A 21,218-nucleotide genomic window follows, 5' to 3' on the forward strand; every position below is an offset into this window, starting at 1 on the left:
ATGGAGAGCTTCCCTTTGGTTGAGGAGGGTGTGGTCCAGGAGCATCTGGGTGGGATCAGTGTGCACAAATCCATGGGTCCTGATGGGATGCATCCACATGTGCTGAGGGAGCTGGCAGAGGTGATTGCCGAACTGCTCTCTGTCAGGTCTTGAAGAACAGGAGAGGTGCCTGAAGACTGGAGGATAGCCAGTGTCACTCCAGCCTTCAGAAGGGGCAAGAGGGAAGCTGTGGGGAAACTACAGGCCAGTCAGTCTCACCTCTGTCCCTAGAAAGGTGATAGAACAGCTTGTTCTGGATGCCATCTCCAAGCATTTGGAAGAGAAGAAGGCTATCAGGAGTAGTCACTATGGATTCACCAGGGGGAAACGGTGCTTGACCTGCTTTGCAGCCTTCTATGGTGACATCAGTAGCTGAGTAGATGGGGGGGAAAGCAGTGGATGTTGTCTACCTTGACTTCAGCAAGGCTTTTGATACTGTCTCCCATGACGTCCTGATAGTTGAGAAAATGTGGGACAGATGAGTGGACAGTGAGGTGGGTTGAGAACTGACTGACAGGCCAAGCTCAGACGGTGGTGATCAGTAGCGCTGAGTCTGGTTGGAGACCAATGGCTAGCGGTGTTCCCAGGGTTCACTGCTGGGCTTGGTCTTCTGCAGTATCCTCATTGACGACCTTGAAGAGGGGATAGTGTCCAACCTCAGCAAGCATGCCCATGATACAAAGCTGGGAGGAGTGGCCTACAGGCCAGAAGGCTGTGTTGCTATTCGGCAGGAGCTGGACAGGCTGGGGAGCTGGGCAGTGAGAAACCAGATGAGGTTTAACAAAAGTGAGTGTAGAATCTTGCACCTGGGAAGGAGTAACTGCACGTATTAGGAGAGGTTGGGGGATGACCTGCTGGAGAGAACTCTGCAGAGAAGGACCTGGGGGTCCTGGTGGACAGCAGGTTGGCTATGAGCCAGCTGTGTGCCCTGGTGTCCAAGAAGTTAAATGGGATCACGGGATGCATGAACAGGAGCATGGCCAGCAGGTCAAGGGAGGTGATCCTCCCCCTCTACTCTGCCCTGGTCAGGCCTCACCTGGAGTGCTGTACACAGTTCTGGGCTCCCTGGCACAAAAAAGACAGGGGTGTCCTGGAAAGAGTCCAGCAGAGGGCCAAAAAGATGATAAAGGGCCTAGAGCATCTCCCTTATGAAGGAAGGCTGGGTGACCTGGGTCTGTTCAGCCTTAGAAAGAAAGACTGAGAGGGGATCTGGTTAATGTTTATAAGTATTGTTAAGTGTGGGAGACAAAGGGATATGGCCAACCTTTTCAGTGGTCCGTGGGGACAGGACAAGGGGAAATGGCCATAAACTGGAGCACAGGAAGTTTTGCACCAATTTGCGAAGGAAATTCTTCACGGTGAGCGTGATGGAGCACTGGAACAGGCTGCCCAGGGAGGTCGTGGAGTCTCCTTCCCTGGAGTAATTCAAGACCCGCCTGGACACCTACCTGTGTTGCCTCTTCTGTATTGGGCCTGCTTTGGCTGGGGGATTGGGCTCTGATCTCTGGAGATCCCTTCCAGCCCCTACAATTCTGTGATTCTATGATAATTGTGTAACCTTTGTGTCCACGTCTGATTGTACTTCATTGAGGTAAGGATTTTGGAAGGGGCAGTCCTGTCATTTGTTATGCAAAAATTACTGTTCCTTTTCTGTGCTCTGTGGGTGAGATTTCCCATATAAGGTGCTGATAATTTGTACAGAATCGGTCCATTATCTGAGACTGGAATAAACATCAGATGCTTCATGTGAAAGGTGATGGTTTCTTTCATCTAATTACAGTGTCTCAAAATGATCACAGGGTGTGTATAGCTTACATGTCCTGTTGGATTTTTTTTTTTTTTTGGGGGGGGGGGGGGGGGGGGGGGGGGGGGAAGAACCTGGCTATGAACTGTGAACTGTCAGTTTATTATTTTCTGTTAATCTTAACTTTTGCTGTAAAAATTAAGCCAGGTCAAAGATTCAGATGTTATACCATTGAGCACTCATTTGCTACTGTAGTGAAATCTGTCTTCCCTGGTGTGTGGAGGGATTGAACCCCACTTAAGGTGATAGCAGCAGCGGAGTTATTGGAGATGTATCTCTGGCTTAGAAGCTCTGTGCTGTGCAGGTGGAACTTCAAACTGCTGTAGTGATCTGCAAGGAAATCTCATCTTACATGCTAGTTTCATTAAGATGAGATTGGTGGTGGCATATTGTACTTGGAGACATAACAGCACTTATTTACGAGGCTTTGTTCACTTTTCTGAAAGCAAGTGCAAGCATTTTCTAAGAAACTTTTTATTGCAACATGAAGAGTTCAACTGCAGATTCCATGATTATTTTTGTAATTTTAATTCAGCCCCTTTGTGCATGTGTGTTCTGGTACATTTTTAACAGTACGTCCTGCTTTTCTTTGCAAGGTTACTGCTTTACTCATTCCACATGTCAGATAATGCTCAGTAAATGTGATGGCAGTTCATCCATTTTTATTTTTTTTAATCTTTTGCATTACCATGTAGCTGTGTATCTTTCTGAACACTCCCAAATCCTGATTTTGGGCAGTTTATTTCCTGCTGTGGTTTTTTGTATAACGTTATCATAGCCTGAGTGATTACAGACATTAATATATTTATTCCAGTTGAGGTAGGAATGTACCTATTTTACAGAGAGGACAGAATCATAGATAAAGGCCTCCATTCTTTTTGTATCCCCAGTGATGGAAGTCACATCTGAAAAATTAAATATTTTCAAAACTGGCATTGTAAATTTTCTTCTGTGACCTCAGAAATGACAGACAAGATAAACAATGTCAGACAAGATAAACATATTGTTTTTCAAGTCTTCATTTAAAAAAAAACAAAACAAAAGAAACAACAACAACAAAAAAAAAGCAAAAAAACTCCAGTATCTTTCATTTAAGACAAAGACCATGCAGATTTTCAGTCCTGGTAGTTATTTTCTTATTGTTGTTCCCAGTGAAAGTAAAATGTAATTGAAACTGCTAGACAGTCTTATGTAGGCACAGCTACTGCTTTGCACTGACAATTTGTTAGTCACTTTCTCTGTAATCTGAAACCCATGAGAAAGCCACATTATGAATTGCTTCAGAAGAAGCTTTATGTCTTCAGCTGAATCATCATTCAGCTTATGTATTTGCAGCTCAGTCTTTATTCATATTACTTGCTTCTATGCCTTCTACGTTATGAGTATTACTAATGTCTGAGAATGAGCTTTTGTTAGTAAAGGTTGAGAACTTTGGAAAGGCAAAACTTTGCTGATTTGCCTTCTGCTCTCTGTTTCTGCTCAGCTTTTGGATTTCTACTTATTTAATAAGCTCTTTACTGATCTGTAGTTGAAAGTATATGCTTGACACAGTTAGACGTATTTTGTTCTGAAGTATACTGATTATGAGACTCTGGCCAAATCTTTATATTAGTGTATTAAAAACAATTAGGAAAGTCTCAGGTTAAGAGACATTTCCTGACCGCATAAACTGGCGGTTGAGTTTTGAGTGAGGCTTAGCAAGAGTTGTTGGTAATTTAATTTCATCAAAGGTTTTTTTTTTTCCTTGGCTTCTCAGAAAGCAGGAGCATTTTTCTACTGCTCCTGAACAATTTGATCCATAGAAATGCATAAGTTTTTTTTTTTTTTTTTTTTTTTTTCTGTTAGCTATGGTTAGGCTTCAAGTTTTGTTTGTAGATATACTTGAATGTATTTTACAGGTTTTGCTTCTTGTCTTTGTCATGAGACCTAATACTTGAATGCTGTTAGTTTTGATGAAACATAGAACAACAAGCAGTTTTTAGTAGTCCTATAGATAAACATTTCACTTGTTTTACAAAATAACTTGTGGTGCATGGTAATTGGCTACTTGTGTCTTATGTATTTTGTTTTAATACTAATATTTGCAGACAAATTATTGATTCTTGTTCTCACAGGCAGTTGAACTACAAAACAGGTTATCTGAAGAATCCAAGAAAGCTGATAAATTAGATTATGAATGCAAACGGCTGAAAGAAAAAGTAGACAGCCTCCAAAAAGAAAAAGATGTAAGTGCCAAGGTGGTGGGGTTTTTTTTTTTTGGAAGTAGTGAAAGCAACTTTGTGTCCTTCATAACAGAGAGATGTCATAAGCAACCTTTTTAAATTAGGAGGCCTTTTTTTTTTCTCTCATACCTTGTGTGTATTTTATAAGATCTTCTTTTTTAAATCTAAGAACTGTACAGAATAGAATTAAGTGACAAAAATGATATGCAGTACTTCTTAAAAATGAAGAGCCTTCACAGTTGAGATCTGAAATTGTTTCTTGCCCTTTCCTCACAAGAAGGGCAATAATAAATGCTCAGTGTAATTGTCATGTATTCTGAATGACTATTTAAAGTAGGTGTTTTTGCAGTATCTTCCTATGACGAAACTCCTGTTTCATTCATTCTTTTTTTTTTTTTTTTTTAAGATCTTTCTTTGACATACCATCTGCATTCTCTTTACGGGGTCATGAACACTGCAGCAAGAGGCTTAGGAGTCTTGTAGAAGGATGTTTCCATTGTTATAATCTTGCCTTTCATGATAGTTTGTTGATCTGTCCTGTAGCGTCAACATGGAATATGCAGGGCTGGTCTGTTCTGTTCCTTTCTGTCATTTACTGCTGGTGATTCTGAGATCAGTTACTCTGTCCCCTCTTGCTAAGACCAGTCCTTCACATTTTTCTTCAATACTCTTGTTTCACACCAGTTTGTTTCTGTTTTTTTGTTTGTTTGTTTTTGATTTTTTCTTTTTTTCCTAGGAATGCATTTGCAGTGCTTCTAAGCATGACTGGCACTTTGGAGTTAGAAATTTCTCAGGCTTGCTTGAGGTCTAAGTCCACTTATCTATCAGGCAGATTCTTTGTCGGCATTTCTTCAATATATCATGTTACCTATTAAATCCTTTCAAGAAAGGCCAGTCGTTACTCTTAAATAGTATCTATAAAATAATAAATCTTCACTTATTTTCAGTTCACGGGTCTTTGATTTCCATGTTTTGTTAATTTTTTTTAACTACTCTGAACAGTTGACCTTATCACTTCCATTTGCTCTTCAGCTCAGATTGGAATGCTTATAGTAACCATTTGTGTTTTGGCTTTCATCTCTGCTTCTTATTTGAAGTTTGTTTTTCCAATTTTGTTACGTTTAACAGTGGTAAGATTGTGTTTGTGGCTTATCTGTTGCTTGATAGACCATTTTGTCTTGCACAAAGGATCTGAATTGCAGGTGACTGTTGTACAGTTTTCAGTTTTACTGCCTGGCTAATAGCGTATTCTTTTTACTTAGATTGTTTTTCAGTACTTTCTTCTGAATTGATATGCACCTTGGAGAGCCAGTTTATAGTCGAAGATTCTCAACATTTGTATTAGCAATTCACCACCAATGTTACCTACTCCTCCCAGCTGTCACAGACATATCACTAGCATTGCCCATCACAGATCAGAAGCTACGTGATGGTATTTTGTCAGTTACATTTTAGAGGCAGTTAGAGAAATCTGTTTTGTCCTTTTCTTTATATTCAGGCAAAGTGTGGTACAATGTTTGATATCTCCAGCTTTGTAGGTGAATTTCACTTCTGTGGTCTGTTGTTTGAGAAGTAATATTATTTGATGAGTTTACATTGTCTTCGCTATACAAATAAAGACTTAGAGCTTTGTCTATTCGTTAAAATATTATAGTGCTTGATTAATTGGTTTGATGTCTTCTGACAGGCTGCAGAATATTTGCTTTCAGCAGCTGAATTTGAGCATTCCTTTGAGTGGCCATTTTTCTGTATTTGTAGTAAAACCAGCTTCTTAACCTGTGAGACTTATGAAATGGCTTGCTGTGCTAACAGAACGCACGCTGTATCCAGATTGTTTTGACAGCTGCACCAGAGTTCCCTGGATAGGATTCAGAAATACAACAGAAGCCTCAGCCACGCCTCACCAATACAGTCTTTGCCAAAGGTTTTCCAAGTTATGAATCCATTTAGGCTGAAATATAAAATACATATCTGAATCAAACTGTTAATGTGTTCAGATTCAAGGAGCTATCAGTATGCACAACTCTGTACCTACGCAGAGCTGAGGTCTAACTTGGACCTTTTAGTGATGCTAGATATTACACTACTATATTATACTACAACTTAGGTCTCTTGATAGTTGCTATTCTCTCCTTTCATTTTTCACTCTTGGCATCTTTCTGGACTAAAACTTGGTGTTATCTGTAGATTCTCATTTTTGCCAATAGGAGACTTCTGTCAAATGAGAGAGTATTTACATGATGCTACTTTAGAGTGTATCTATCTAGATCCCAAGATGGGACTGTTCAGTTTTTCAGTTCTTTGGACCAAGTCTTAAGCAACTAGTCTTCTTAAATACCTGAGATGCTGGCTGGTGAATGGCAGGGCCAGTTGACACACATCAGGAAGGGGTTATGGAACTGCTGCTCACACTTTCACTGCTGAAAGAGAAACAAAACCAAGTTAATGAAGTTTGTCTTTTTGTTGACTGTGCCTTTTATTTCACTCTTGGCTAAGTCTTGATTTCTTGGTGAGGGAAACGTCTGCAGTGTCTTCCCGCTTCACTTCCCCTTGGAGCAAACCCCTGATGAGGGGAAGAGGAAGATGGCTTAATGGTTCCTGTACGTACTGTTTACTGCCTGGTACAAGTACTTTGTGTCACTAATATAATGATTATGTCGGCTTATACCGTAATGCTTTTACTCCCCATTGCTGTGTTAGCAGAGCATCAAACCTCCTCAAAAATAACATTGTTTGTATGAAATACTTTAAATTTCTTCTTATTCTATCATGAAATAGGCTGAGATGCCTTAATTCGAAAAGCAGTCTCTGATCACATTCAGTTCTTTTGGAAGTGTTGATGCTATGCCTTTCGTCGAATTGTATAGTCTAAAGATGGAATGGCAATACCAAAACTTATATTTATTCTCTTTCCAATTATTTAGAGATTAAGAACAGAAAGGGATTCTTTGAAAGAAACTATTGAAGAACTCAGGTGTGTACAAGCACAGGAGGGTCAACTCACCACTACAGGTAACAAATATGGAGGTTAAAAGCATCTTTTCTAAAGTTCATGAGGTTTATCTGAAGAGTACCGATTGTGCTTTGTTTAGGATAAAATAAATTTAGACTTCTTTGAAAGCATCAATGAGAATCTGCTTCTGCTACTCATGATTTGCATACCTTCTGATTTCAGTCGATCAGAACTTTTAGTCTCCTCCTCACTGTGGTAGTTCTAGGATGTATTTCTAAATTGTATAGCCAGTCTGAAGAAAATTACTTGAGCTTTCTCAGGTGTATATGGTATTTCATGTGTTGCAATGTATTTGTTATGTTGCACAGCTTTTTAAATAAGCTCTTGAGCAGAAAATACATCACAAAATCACGTTGACTGGATTGATTGTAGACAGAAATACCAGTTGTTTTCCAAATGAAATTGTGCTTGCCTGCCTTGCTGTAGCTTGACTCTGTGTTATTTTCCATTTTATAGCATTACTCTAAAATTACAAACTTGTATAACAATATTTATTTTGGTTTCTTTAAAAGAAAGTAACTGGTCTGCTTGCTAAATGTTTACTTTTCCTGACCCAGGATTGATGCCCCTAGGAAGACAAGAACCTTCAGACAGTTTAGCAGCAGAAATTGTTACTCCTGAAATAAAGTAAGCTATTACATGTGCTTTGTTATACTAACCATTATGACGTACCTATAAATGAGTGGTTTATTTCTTAATAAGTGCTGACAAGTTTCTGCAGTTCATGTTTTCTATCTCATTTTGGATTTTGTCCTAAGCATAAAAGCTGCTGCTTAGGACAGAGTTCATTTGACCTCTTTTCAGTTTTTGTACTGTGCTCCAAAAGAAGGAAAAACAAGACACTTCACATCAGACTGAACTTTTCCTGTGGAGAGTTCATGTAACTACAGTTTGTATATGTGCTCTGACAGAATACCAATATTTGCTGTTGTGAAAGGAAAAAACAGCTAACACTGTGAAAGGAGAAGTAGATTTTTGTAACCAATTTTATATCACAGTAAATTATTATCATTTATGAAAGAGCAGAACAGCCATAGCAGAGCTGAAAGTCATTATAGCTTAAGAGATTGAAAGTAATGATATGCCAGTAGGCTCATTCATTATCACTATAACCTGAAAATTAAGTTATTGAAAGACAGTCACATCTCAGAAATCTGTTGACCCTGTAGGCATTTAATTTTTTTCATCTCTACAAATACTGATACATTTGTTAAAATATTGGAAAGCTCCTTATGTGGTCCAAACATAATTTCAGTGATAAAAGAGTAACTTTTTACAAACTTAATTGTAGAACAGAGTTGACTTTCTTCTATCTCTATTGATACACGTTAAATTCAGGAGCATTTCTTTCAGTTTTATTCAGGAATTGAAAAATAATGTTTTGTGGCAGTATTAGTGAAGTATGGAGTTACCGATTAAACCTACAAGACTGGGTGAAAGACAGGAGCCATGAATGCTGTAAATACCCAGGGGCAGACTTGTCATTTTACCATCTCCTCACTTTACACTCCTGAAGATGAAATCTAGATTTTATGGAAGTATGCATCTCTGCAGACAGTTTACAGCTCCTCAATTCAACCTCCTTGCCTACCATGCAGAGACAGTAGCAGTAGCTGCCTTAGTACTGGAAGGTCCTAATCTGGAGGTCTGGGCTACTGCTTCTGTAGGTAAAGAGGGAAGGCAGCCCACCCATTCAAGCAGCAGCTACTGTTCTCATGTCGCCCGTATTATGACAGAACATGAATCTGTTCACAAGCACCTTTCTCCATCTCCTGGAGGAAACCAGCTGACTAGATGAGAAGTTTTTGCAGTCTGAGGCCTGTCTGTTGCACCTGAGTGAATCAACAAAGCAACATGAGGAAAAGCAGTCCCTGAAGTAGAAGTAGCTTCCCCAGGTTCTAGCAGTAGTTCATTTACAACTGAGATTACAACCTCCCTTGATGCTTGGCACTTAGCTCTAGATTTTCTGTATTCTACCTAATAACATTCAACTATACTCTGAGATCTAATAGGGTCATTCAGAGAACTTTCTTCTGTGTTACTTTCAAAACTTACAGCTCCTTTAACTGGATTTTAATTTGGGGGCTTGAAGACGTAGTTATTGTTTCGGTTGTCTCCCTTAAGTGGGTAAATACAGTCTTTACGCAATCTTTACACATCCTGCGGTAATCCATTAACGATGTCTGTAAAATTGTGTTTCAAATTGTTTAGGGAAAAACTCATTCGTCTTCAGCATGAGAACAAGATTTTAAAGTTGAACCAAGAAGGTTCTGACAACGAGAAGATCGCCTTGTTGCAGAGCCTTCTTGATGATGCAAATTTACGGAAAAATGAATTGGAGACAGAGAACAGGTAAGAGGTATTGTCCTCTGCCCCCCAAGTGTCACTGACTTTTCAGACAGCACTCTACACTTCTGACACTTTTTGTCCAACATAAGGTTCCCCAGCACAAGAAAAGCATAGACTTACTGTATTGAGTGAAATGCTAAAAGGATGTGATTGAAGTCCTGCAGAACAAAAAGAATCTGAGAGATGGGGAGCCTATGCAAGCTGGAAGGAAGGCAAGCTCGGGGGGATGTTTTCAGTGTTTAAAAATATCTGATGGAAGTGCCTACAGGATATGGAACTAGACTCTTTTCAGAGGCAGAAGAGGCAGTAGGCAAAAACTGAAACGTGTGAAATTCTACCTAAATGTAAGAAAATACTCCCTTACTTTGAGCATTGCTAAACACTGGAATGTGATGCCCAGAAAGGTTGTTTCCATGCTTGGTAATACTCAAAACACAGCTGCACATGTTCCTGGATATAGACATCCATGGAGACAGACAAGATGCATCTGAGTATGCTAAGGTAATGGCAAGTAAAGCTGACCTTTACTTGTGTAAGGCTGCTTTTCATTTAATCTTTGAAAGGTCTTGATAGTTGATTGAATTTTTGAAGTTTGAGAAAAGCTCAATGCCACACTCACCTTCAAAAGGGCAAGAAAAAGGATCCAGGCTGAGTGAAATGTATCCTTCTGGAATCTGCTTCTAGTCATATGAGGGACAGGCAAGGCCAGCATGAATATTTCAGGCCTGAGTAATGTGATTGTCTTCTACAATGAAGTAGGTGGCTGCCTATGTGGAACTGGCTTTGGCAAAGCCTTCATCACAGTCTCCCGTAGTATCTTTATATTCAGAAAACTGATGTATACACTGAATGAGTGGTAAATTCAACTGCAGTGAATAGTAGCTCTAACAACAGTCTGGAAAAATTAGCTGATGGGAGCTAGTTGGGAAAAATGATCCTTCACATGTCATTAGCACTTGCAAGACTACATCTGGATATAGCATGTAGTTTTGGACATATCAGTATAGGAAGGACATGGACATACAGGAGCGCTGAGGTGAGGGATGCTGGAACATATCATGAGGGGTAGGACTGAGGACAGGGTTAGTTCAGCCTGCAGAGAAGATGACGGGAGATCATTCTGTGATATACATCCGCATAATGGGAACATGTAAAGAGGGCAGCTGGTTGACATTGGAAGTACAAGAGGCAATGGAAACTACTTTGAGTACAGGAGATTCTGAAGGAATACAAAAGGAAAAATATGTCAAAAAGAAACTTAGAAGAGAGGCACAAAAAAATAGTCCAACTTCTATCCTTAGTGGTATCTAGACCTCAACATTAAAGCAGTCTGCTGTACTTGAACCTGCTTCAAGGAAGAAGTCAGATTTAGATGAACTCAGGAGGTCTTTACCAGCCTGCACGTTGTTAGGGTTCTGTGACTACATAAGGTCAGTAAAGTGGTTGTCCTCACACAGAAAGTCAAAAAGATTTGGAAACTCTTCTTGTGTATATATGGAAATAATTTCTTACGACTTACATCAAACACTGACTTGGAAAATTATCAAAATGTTCTGGGGGGCTGCCAACTCTGATCCCTGGAACTAAGTTCTATTGTAAATTTTTAGTGAATAAAATGCAGCATTACATCTCTTATGTAAATTAGGCATCATCTTCAAATTTTTTGTTGTTTTCTGAGAAACAAAATTTTACCTATTTCATAGATTGGTAAATCAGAGGCTTCTTGAAGTGCAGTCCCAGGTTGAAGAACTACAAAAATCTTTGCAAGATCAAGATTCAAAAGCTGAAGATGTAAGTAGAAATCTATATCAAACTTACGTTCAAGTAGCTGCAGTGATTTAAATGTAGAACTTTTTGTAGAAGTTTCTGCTTGTTATTTAGTAAAGGATCAGACTGCCAGGAATTTCTTATTGCTGCTGTGTTTAGCATATTCTTTGTTATTGTCTTAACACTAGATTGTTCTTTAAATAGAATATAAGACAAAAAAAGGCATTTCTGTAGGAAAAAGATATAGACATTCTATGCAGAGAAAGTATCAAATATGTTTTATTTGATAAAATTTTGTCTGTTCCAATACCAAACACAGCATTGTATAAAGTTATATAGTTAGAATAGAGACTTCTGAGGGGGATTAAGGACATGTTAATTCTCCACATCTTAATAAAATATCTGAAGATATTTTTGTTTAAGTAGTGGAATTTAAAATCCTTCCTGCTGGTGGACACCCTGTAATTTTTTTTTAATGTATCAGCTACTGCAAGAAGCTGGGCAGGCCAAAACTGAAAATGGCAAATGATTAGTCACTTAACATAATGCAGTTACTTTTGTTTTAAATATGAAAGTACACGCCATGGCAGGTTAGTGTAAAGAACAACTTCCAGTTTTCCACTCAAAAATGCTTTTGCCACCTCCTGTATTTGACACAAGAAGTTCTGTAACTTTCTTGAAAACAGTGATTTGCAGGAGGATATATTTTTACAGCATGCACTCACAATACCAGTGTATTCCCCTGCTGACTGGCAACAAGTTGTAATGTGTTGCATTCTATTTTTGTATTTTTGTTTTAACTGCTTTATATTGAAAAATGACGGATCTTCTAGCTGCTTATTTTCATTTAAGAGTTTTTAATTTAACTTATCCCATTAATTTTTAGAATAAACTGCATGAAAGTAAAGACAATAATCTGGCTCAATTAAGATTATTTTCCTAAGTAATTTAGAATGTGTTTTAGACTGCATTTTAAAATACGTTCATACTAATTTATGATTTTGAGATATTCTTTGCATTCTTGTTTCAATTTTGCATTTACCAAAATCTGATTTTTTCGGGATGAACAAGAATATGAAAACATTATTCTCTAATACTGTGTATTGTAAATGGTCCCTATCTAATTGAATTCAGCATTATTTACTGCATTGGATTTCTGTTCCTTTATAAAGCTGTCATTTGGATTGTAGCTTAGGGCATGTCTGCAGCTTGCTTACAGGGCTGGACTGATTGCACCCTGTGTAGCCATCATGTGAGGTGATTATGCTAGTAGTAAAACAGCACCATGGTACAGTGTGCTGTTTGTGTACCAAACAGGTGTGCTAAGCAGAGCTGGAGTTCATTATCAATTAGCTGCTTTCCTCACTTCTGTGTAGGTCTGACCAAGCCAATCGTGATACATAAACACTAACCTCTTGGCCTGTTTTGCTGAGCTCAGTACACAGGCCTTCACTTCTCCTAAAGAAGCAAAAGAGTGTAGAATCAGATTAGTTGAGGTTGCAAAAACATCTGCATTGATAGACACCTCATCCAGTCTAACACAGAGTGTGGCAAACCTCAGAATTAAACCCAGTATCAAGGGTAATCAGGTTGTACTGGGACATCTTGAAGTTATCCATAAACTATCCTTAAAAAAAGTGATTCTTCAGAACCATGAGAACAGAAATAAGAAGGCGCACAGCATGCAGTTCATTGTTGCATCACTTTGACCAACTTTTTTCTGATTTTCGCTACTTTTGCAGCAGGGCATTGAAATCCTTGCTTTTGCATACTTTGCAATGTAAATATGAACAGCCTTGAAAACTGAAGGTTCTGTTTGTATTCTCATTATTGTTTTTTGTTTTGTTTTGTTTTTTGTGGTTTTTTTTTTTGTTGTTGTTGTTGTTGTTCCTTTAGTTTTGTTTGTTATCAAGCTGAAATAAGTTTTAGGCATGCTCAAGAAGCAGAAAAAGTATTTTTCTAACCCAGGCAAATGTCATTCCTGAGATCCAGGTTGGGATGCTATTTGATTTTTGTACTGAAGGTGCAATGGAAAGGATGTTGGCAAGACATCAGTGTGGTTAGGCCTGTAATGGGCACTGATGCAGCACGTTGGGATTCATGAGTAGTCCCTTCTGGGTACTCCTTTGCTAGCCAGGGAATGGCCTCCTTACCCTGATCTTCCAGACTACCATATCAAGTGAAACATCCATGGTGTGTCAGAATAGCAGGCTTGATTTGTTGCCTTTCAGAGCATGTACATGTGTAGGGCCACTCAACAAGTACTCCAGACAGGCTTATTATGTCATTTGCATGCCTTATCGCTCCTTTTCTTCCTGCTTGTGCTCTCTTTTTCTGCCTACTGTAAGTAGAGTCCTAAATAAACAACTAACCTTCAAATACTTCCACTCCTCTTAATTAAGTTCTGCTAAATCTGTAACAAATTGGGGATTTTTTGTACTGTTACATAGGCAATCCTGGCTTTATATGCTATTGTTAATACAGTTACTATGTCCTCTTGACTTAGCTTCTCCCTGACAGGTCCCCAGAATTCCTTTATCTGTTTGGTTTCTTGTGAAGTCAGCAGCTTTGCTCATTACTCCTACCTGTCTGTGAAATCTGACCACCCTGGTGCTATTCACAACTTTTCTCAGCTTCTGACATTGTTAGCTGTTGTATCAGGCAATTTTCTCAAGTTGTGCTATAGTTTCTCTCATCGTGTTTAGTTAGCCTAACCTCAAGCCAGGTCACAGTCATCGCCTGCAGCCTTAACGTACAGAACAAAGCCAAATTTAGACCCCAGAAAGGAGAAAGAATGCTTTTCTTGGCCTGTATGCAATTAAGTATTCATAAATTTTCAAGAAAAAGGCTTTATTTTTGTAGGTGTTTTAGATGCAAAGGCAGATAGCAATTAAATATTGGGGAAAATAGCTTTTCTAAATCACTTCATTAGTGGTTTCTGTTAGTGTTTTGCAAATGGAACTCATTAGCATAGGGAGAAAATAACTAACCTGCTAGTTATTGTTGATTTTTGCAGTTTTATTCAAGAAGTGTTTTTCTATTATGAACAAGTGAAACCTGTGAAGTTCATCATGAAGCTATTTAAAGACTAGATGAAGCTTCATTTCTTACTGGTATTTCAAGATACTGGCCTTCCTATGAGAGAACAGCAGTTATACCATTTCTTAGTAGCAGAAGATTTGGATATGTGACTTTGAAACTGACTGAGACATTAAAAAGAAAAATGTAATGTTTGCCCAGTTATAGAGTAATTCATTTGAATTTATCTATCTTATTTAAAGAATATATGTCTTTAGGCTGGTAAAGCTGCATGTTTTACCTTTTGTCCTTTTTTTTTTCCTTCTTGTGTCTTGGGAAATTACTCTGTCTGAGTAACTCAGTCTAGCTTCTTTTAATGGCATGTGCTGTGAAAGCTTCTTGCTTGTGATAACATTTGATCTATCTGGATGGGAAGCAAGTTACTCCCTGCTCATTGGTGTCTCTACCAATCCGTATCCAAATGTAACGTAAGGATCCTCAAAACAAAAGCTGAGATCACTTTTAATTTTCTTAGAAGCCTTTGGAAAATAAATAGTCGCTGCTGCCCAATTTTCTTTTCTTGTCTAAACCAATGGGTAATGCTCCAAGTGGTCAGACATAAGTGACCTTTCCAATTTAAATACTTTCTGACCAAGAAAGATCTGTTGTCACTAAAGAACTGGTGATGCAGTAGTTGTTCAGAGAACCAGGAAAAGAAAAAGCAAAGTAGTCAAAACCTGCAGATTCCTAGCTGCTCTAAATTTATGAATCTATACTCAGTGGAGTCATGTTGGCTTATTTTTGCATACTCCCCCATTTTATTATAGAGCAATAAGGAAATGCAACTTTGAAGTTGACTTACACATTGGAAGTTGAAAATCATAAAACGTGATCCAGGAATTTGATCAAAGTCAATATTTGGAAGCCTTTACCTGTAACAAACCTAACATTTGGGGGTGATGCACTCTGTAATTGTTCCTACTGGCTGGATGTCAAAACGTGCTGAAAGACCACTGGAGGATATTCAGTGGAGTTTGCTGATGATGGTATTCTAGAGCAATTGTCACCTGCTAGAGTTCCACTTTGCTTGGTGTAGGATAAGCACAAAACAAAATGGAGATTCTGATTTAGTACTTTGCATTTGTCTTGTACTTGATCTGTGTGGAAAAAAAGGCACAGTTCATAATCAGCCCAGGAGAACGCATGCATCTCTTTATCATGGTGGTAGCTCAATAGACTGCATATTTTCCCTTGTTAAGTTACTTGTATTATTTTTTTTTCTTAAATGGCCTTACAAAAAGCAGTTGTTCTCCTTTGAAATTTTGGTTTGATTATTTATAAATGTTCTTTTTACTATTTCTATACTTTTTAGTAGTGTGTTTTAGAAAATGTTGCAGTATGAAACAGCTGATGAGAACGGAGAAGAAAAATGTGCATGCCTGAAAATATGCATAGCTTCAACTTTTCTGTTCAAGTACTTTCTAAATAGTTTCTTCTGTTGGTTGCTGTTTTGCTTTGTACTAATGTCATCTCTGTTTCTTGGCATGTGCTTCTGCTCAAGGCTATTGTGAGTATGGCTTTCTATTTACTTAACACTACTGTCAGTTCATAGACAATTATTGATCTCTTTTTTTTTTTTTTTTGAAAGATACTCACTGTGTATGAAGTGAGTTTAAGGTTAAAATAAAATTTACTTTGAAGCTTTTACTTAAAGAGCTTATCGAAATGTGAATTAACCATAAAGTGGAACACTGTAAGTTGTATGATATTTTTTTACATGTCAGTAGAGATGAGAAACAGAAAAGTTGTAAAAATATCAGTTGTTCAAAACGCTCTGTTCCTTCTAGTTTCTGTGGGAATAGGAATTTGTTTCAACTAACTTACTACACATCTTCATTCAGATTGCTTTGCCATATTGCTAAGGCTACTCTTCAAGTGAATTTTGCTGCACTCTCTATTTCAGGTTAATTTGTTAAGTCTAATTAAAACTGCTAAAGAACATTATCCTTTATGGATCTTGCCTATATTGATCTAGTTCCTGGGGAAATATCTGTGAAAATATGAAGCATTCTACTTTCAGAGTAGTCATACAGCTGTCGAGGAAAGGGTTGCTACCACAGAGGACAGATTTACAATTGTGATCTAAATCTGAGTGAAGTAAAAAGGTGGATTGTGGTTAGAATGTCAAAATCGTATATTAAAAATAATTTTGAAATTAGGTTAAAGCACCAGAATATATTAAAGTAACACATTTAACTTTCTATTTTAGTCAGTTCTTCTGAAAAAGAAACTTGAAGAACATCTGTAAGTATTGTGTTAGTCTTTTTTGCTTTCCATTTAAAATGTGTTTTCCATATGGTAGGGAAGGCAGACACTCATGAATAATGCACCTAGAAGCTATACGAGTAAGAGAAACTGCTTTGCACAGGAGAGTTAAGGAACCTGGTATTTGGATATTATTTTCATTTCATAGAAAACCCTTGACAAAACAGTAAAAGCTATAAGTGAACCATCATTTTGTGGTAATTAGAACACATTGCCTAACATTGTGTAAGAAGAGTAAGTTATTTTTTTCTGAGGGAAACATGTTAATGTAAACAAAAATAATTTCTTTGCATTTTAATAGGGCATAAAGGAACATTTTAGGAAGTGCTATTATTTTGTTCTACTATTTCTACTTTCTAAAATGTGAAGAGATGCTCACTTTTTTTTGTTTGCTAAGTTGCTCACATAGTTTCTGTTGCTTTGGGGTTCAGCCATTCTTTCTTACTGTAATCTCAGTTACCAGTATTCATTTTAGGTATTGGTTGCACAATTTACTGTAAGTTCTAAAGTAAGTTTCTGATTTTGGACTGGGAATGAGGCTGCTTTTTCTCCATATACTATAATAATTTTCAGCTTATTATAAATGTTTCCACAGTGACATTGATATACCTGTCTTTTGTCCATGTGCCCCACAGCAAAAATCAGTAATGCCGTAAAAAATATATGGCTATTTGAGTTTTCTTATACATCATTTAATGTTCATTCAATCACAATAAGTATATTGGGAAAACAGTATGTGCCTTTTTGATTTGTAACAGTGAGAAGCTCCATGAGGCTAATAATGAGCTACAGAAGAAACGAGCGATTATTGAGGATTTGGAACCGAGATGCAATAACAGTTGTGAGTTTACTGGCATTCAGTCTATTCCTTTTCTTTGTAAAATGTCTCATTTGTGACATCTTTAATTATAATGCCTGTAAAAAGTGCAGGTTAAACAAAATGTACATTTTAAATGGCAGTGATATTTGTTGTTAATTTCTTCAGAATTTATGGTGGCCAGAAAAAATGCTTATTATACTCGAAATGAAGAAGATGGTATGTTAAAGACCAGCATGACAATGACCATAGAAGTAGTTACTTGGTATCACAACTACCATTGAACCTTAGCTGCTCAGAACTGTTGTGTCTCCTTCTCTTAATTTTGAAGATCCTTAGGTTATTTTTACTGACAATACATATTCCTTCAGTATGTTTTCAGGTGACAGATTAGAACTGTGTTGTAATTTAAGAAAGCTCTTGGCCAGTGGTCAACAAGAGTGTCGGTTTTATATTATATAGACAGATGGTTTCCAAACTCCTAGCATCTAGCTGTTAATGACTGATTTTTAGTACAGTCATGCTGTTTATTTCTTGAGAAGTATTACTGGAGCTAGGTTGTTGTTTTAAAGCTTACTCACGGTATAGAACAAGGCAAAAACATGCAACCAATTTTAGTTTCTCTGGTATGGACAAAAAAAAAAAAAAGGTTATAGTCATGAAGAGATCCAGGAAGACTGAAATGTAATTTCAGTATTCATTGCATGAATTCTCCATACAAAAGGTATTTTTAATTGTGTGGAGCCAAAACTACAAAACTGTTGTAAAATTCTGTCATAGCAGATGGTAGAACACTTGGAATTGAAGATCAGGGACTAAAAGAGAAGATGATAAACTTATTGAGTACAACAGGACTATAAGCCTTAGTGTTAAGTGTACAAACAATTTACTGACTCTCTGACTTTTAAAAGTCAAGACATGTTAAAGCTTCTGTAGTTACTTTCTAAAAATCTGGTTTTTCCTTTCGTCCTGATGAGATAAAAACACTGGCACTTCTTCACACTTTGGATATAAGTTGTGTGAATTATTTCTTCAGGTTCTTTTAGCTGTCCTGGGTGTTTCCAAAAGGATTGGGCATTACACAAGAATAATTCCACTATGAGAAATGAATTCTTATAATCTTGGAGGACATCTAATATGATTCTCTTGTTGATCATTGAAGACTTTCAGCAGGACTTTGTCCTTTGGAATGCTAAAACATGAGTTGATCTTGTTACCAGCTTAGTGTTTTCCAAATGCTTAGAGAAAAAACTATAGGATAGACATGAAAGAACATGGCAAAATAAGGCTGCCAAACAGACTGTGAGTTGCTGGTTGTCTAATGTTGTCTGAGCCAGACACCAATGATATCTGCTGTTTGATCCACAGTGATGGAATTGGTCTTTTTCTTTGAAATGTGTAGTTTATACAAACTGTAGTGGCTCAGCTTATTTTTTTAATCAGCGCAGGAGAAGACTTTGCAGTGAAACTGTCCTTATAGTCTGCACTGCTGTGGAAGAAATTAAATTGAGAATATTAATGTTGTAATTCTGATGATTTTTTTTGCCTGGTGTTGCAATTGAATGTATCTGAGTATCATGCCTGTTAATCGTTAATCTCACGTAGAATAGGTAAACTCATTTTTATCTGAATTACAGTACCAAGATATTTCACAATATATAATGCATTAAGAAACAAATTTTGTGAGTCTGCTAACTAACTGCAGTGATTTGATTCCCTTTCTCTTTCTTTTTCATAATTTTTTAAAATAAAACTTGTGTACTTCTTCTTGCTTGAGAATATGAAAGAGTACACATTTGTTCTTTTCCTGAGCTATTTAGTAATTAAAATTATGATATCTGCTGAGTTACGTTCCTTGTGTAAGCTTTTGTTAACTGCAGTATGTTCTAGATGTGCTTTAAATGTCTGTTTGAACTCGTGAAAGTAAACATAATGTAATCGTTGTTTTCCAATGTGCCTACCTACTTACATAAAGCACTCAAAATTGAAGAATTACAAGAAGCTTTACGGAAGAAGGAGGAGGAAATGAAGCAAATGGAAGAGCGTTACAAAAAGTATTTGGAAAAGGCCAAAAGTGTAAGTATATTTGTTCTACATTAATGATTCCTGTCTGCACCACATGTCCAGTCTCTGGGGAAAAAAAAAATAAAGAAGTTAACTGTGTATACAGTGGTAAGAACAGGAAAAGAAATTCTGAGTTTCTTTACCGTCTTACTGTTGTGGTACACAAAATTGACGTTTTCTGCAGATTTTACTCTTCTTGTGTTCATGGCTGTCCCCTTTTGGTGCCTATCCAGCTTATGCCCCTCTGCTGCCTCTATAAACTTACATACCCATGGCAGCAGATTTCTGGAAGTCACCCAGTCAAACCTGACTTAGTAAAAGTCAGAAGTGTGCTAAACCCTTTGTAATGTTGTGACAATCTATTTCTTTATCAAAATTCATCAGTACTTGCATCTGTGAGTGACAGAACTGTAGATTAGCTGAAGTCATGTCCATACTAAGAAGTGATGTGAAATAGCTGCTCTGTGTTTCACCAGTCAGAGAACCACCCACATAAAATACCAAGGGAAGAAAGCTTTATGGGTGAAACTACTTTTTAATTAGCATTTGTGCGGGGACTTCTGACAGTTTTCCTGAATGTTATGCTTCTGTGAACACAAACGTAGCTTACTGAGACCAAGTACTGGCACAGTTTGATCAACAAGCTCTGCTTTCATCAGTGTTTCTTGTTTTGAAAAAGATTCACAGACAGAGAAGGAAGAGGAAGTTTGGAGTTCTTTGCTTCATGGGTGGCTGCATCCACTTATGTGTGTTGCTAGATGGCGTGGGCTTCTCACACTGCTTGGTCAATAATGTCTGTCTTACCTGCAGTAGATAACTTGATAGGCCTGTTTATAAATTGACCTCTTAGCTGCTATGGATTCTGCTCAGTTCTTACTGCTCAATGAATTTTTTGTCTTTATTCCTTTTGGGGACACTTTTGACAATCTCCTCTCTGTTATGGCCCTTAGAGTTTACAGCCAGGGGTAATTAGAGATTTACCAGGGTCATGATTACCAATTTAAACTTTATTTTATTCTGTTTACTTATCTATTGCTCCCACATTATTAAGTACAAATTGGTCTTATCTTACAGGTCATCCGTACCTTAGATCCGAAGCAAAACCAAGGTGCAGCTCCTGAGATTCAGGCTCTGAAAAATCAGTTGCAGGAACGGGATAGAATGTTTCATTCACTGGAGGTACTAGTCTTCACATTTCCTTGTTGATGTGTATTTCCTCATTGTTTTCTCGATAAAGACTAATACCTTTATTGTATATATATATATATATATTTAATTTATGCTTTTGTTTGTTTTATAGAAAGAGTATGAAAAAACAAAAAATCAAAGAGAAATGGAGGAGAAATTTATTGTTAGTGCCTGGTACAATATGGTAAGAAACTCCAAAACTTTAAAACGTGGGTTGTTCATAAAATGCCTCATTTATTTACATGTTGTTGTTGTTGTTTGAAAAGTGTTTTCCAACACACAAAGCATTTGTTTCTATGTTTCCTAATTCTTTAAAGTTTTTACTATGCAAGAGTTTATTCCTCTGATGACAATGGGGTAAGCTGGAAGCCTCCAATTTCCATCTTGTAGTTCTAGCCCTCCAGTATACTGTTTTCCAGTGCCTGAATTTCTTACTTTGATTCTTCTCATTGTTTCTAATGAAGGGGCAAAAGGAAACAATACAGTCTACTACTGCAGTAAGCACTCTGACAAGCAACCTCTTTAACCTTGGTACAAGTTTAGTCCCAAGTGAAGGGTGAACATGGACCTGGCACCCCCTTAAACTGTTCAGAGTATAAGGAAGGAGCTACA

The 21,218-nt window shown here is 37.5% G+C and overlaps 1 protein-coding gene across 7 annotated transcripts in view; it reads left to right on the forward strand.

Moving 5' to 3' along the window:
• Window positions 1–21,218, forward strand: part of HOOK3 (hook microtubule tethering protein 3) — a 78,673-nt gene that overhangs the window by 44,256 nt on the left and 13,199 nt on the right. For 3 of the 7 annotated variants that reach the window (XM_046905620.1, XM_040655803.2, XM_003643039.6), the window contains 11 exons: window positions 3,958–4,068; window positions 6,990–7,077; window positions 7,636–7,705; window positions 9,290–9,430; window positions 11,131–11,218; window positions 15,774–15,779; window positions 16,482–16,516; window positions 17,296–17,378; window positions 19,330–19,430; window positions 20,493–20,597; window positions 20,719–20,790. In XM_046905620.1, coding sequence (XP_046761576.1) covers window positions 3,958–4,068; window positions 6,990–7,077; window positions 7,636–7,705; window positions 9,290–9,430; window positions 11,131–11,218; window positions 15,774–15,779; window positions 16,482–16,516; window positions 17,296–17,378; window positions 19,330–19,430; window positions 20,493–20,597; window positions 20,719–20,790 — 900 coding nt within the window. The remainder of the gene's footprint in view (window positions 1–3,957; window positions 4,069–6,989; window positions 7,078–7,635; window positions 7,706–9,289; window positions 9,431–11,130; window positions 11,219–15,773; window positions 15,780–16,481; window positions 16,517–17,295; window positions 17,379–19,329; window positions 19,431–20,492; window positions 20,598–20,718; window positions 20,791–21,218) is intronic. The other 4 variants (XM_015280495.4, XM_004949342.5, XM_015280498.4 and 1 more) reach the window with 3 other exon arrangements.

Source organism: Gallus gallus, chromosome Z, assembly GCF_016699485.2.
Source record: "Gallus gallus isolate bGalGal1 chromosome Z, bGalGal1.mat.broiler.GRCg7b, whole genome shotgun sequence".
NCBI classification, from domain to species: Eukaryota; Metazoa; Chordata; class Aves; order Galliformes; family Phasianidae; genus Gallus; species Gallus gallus.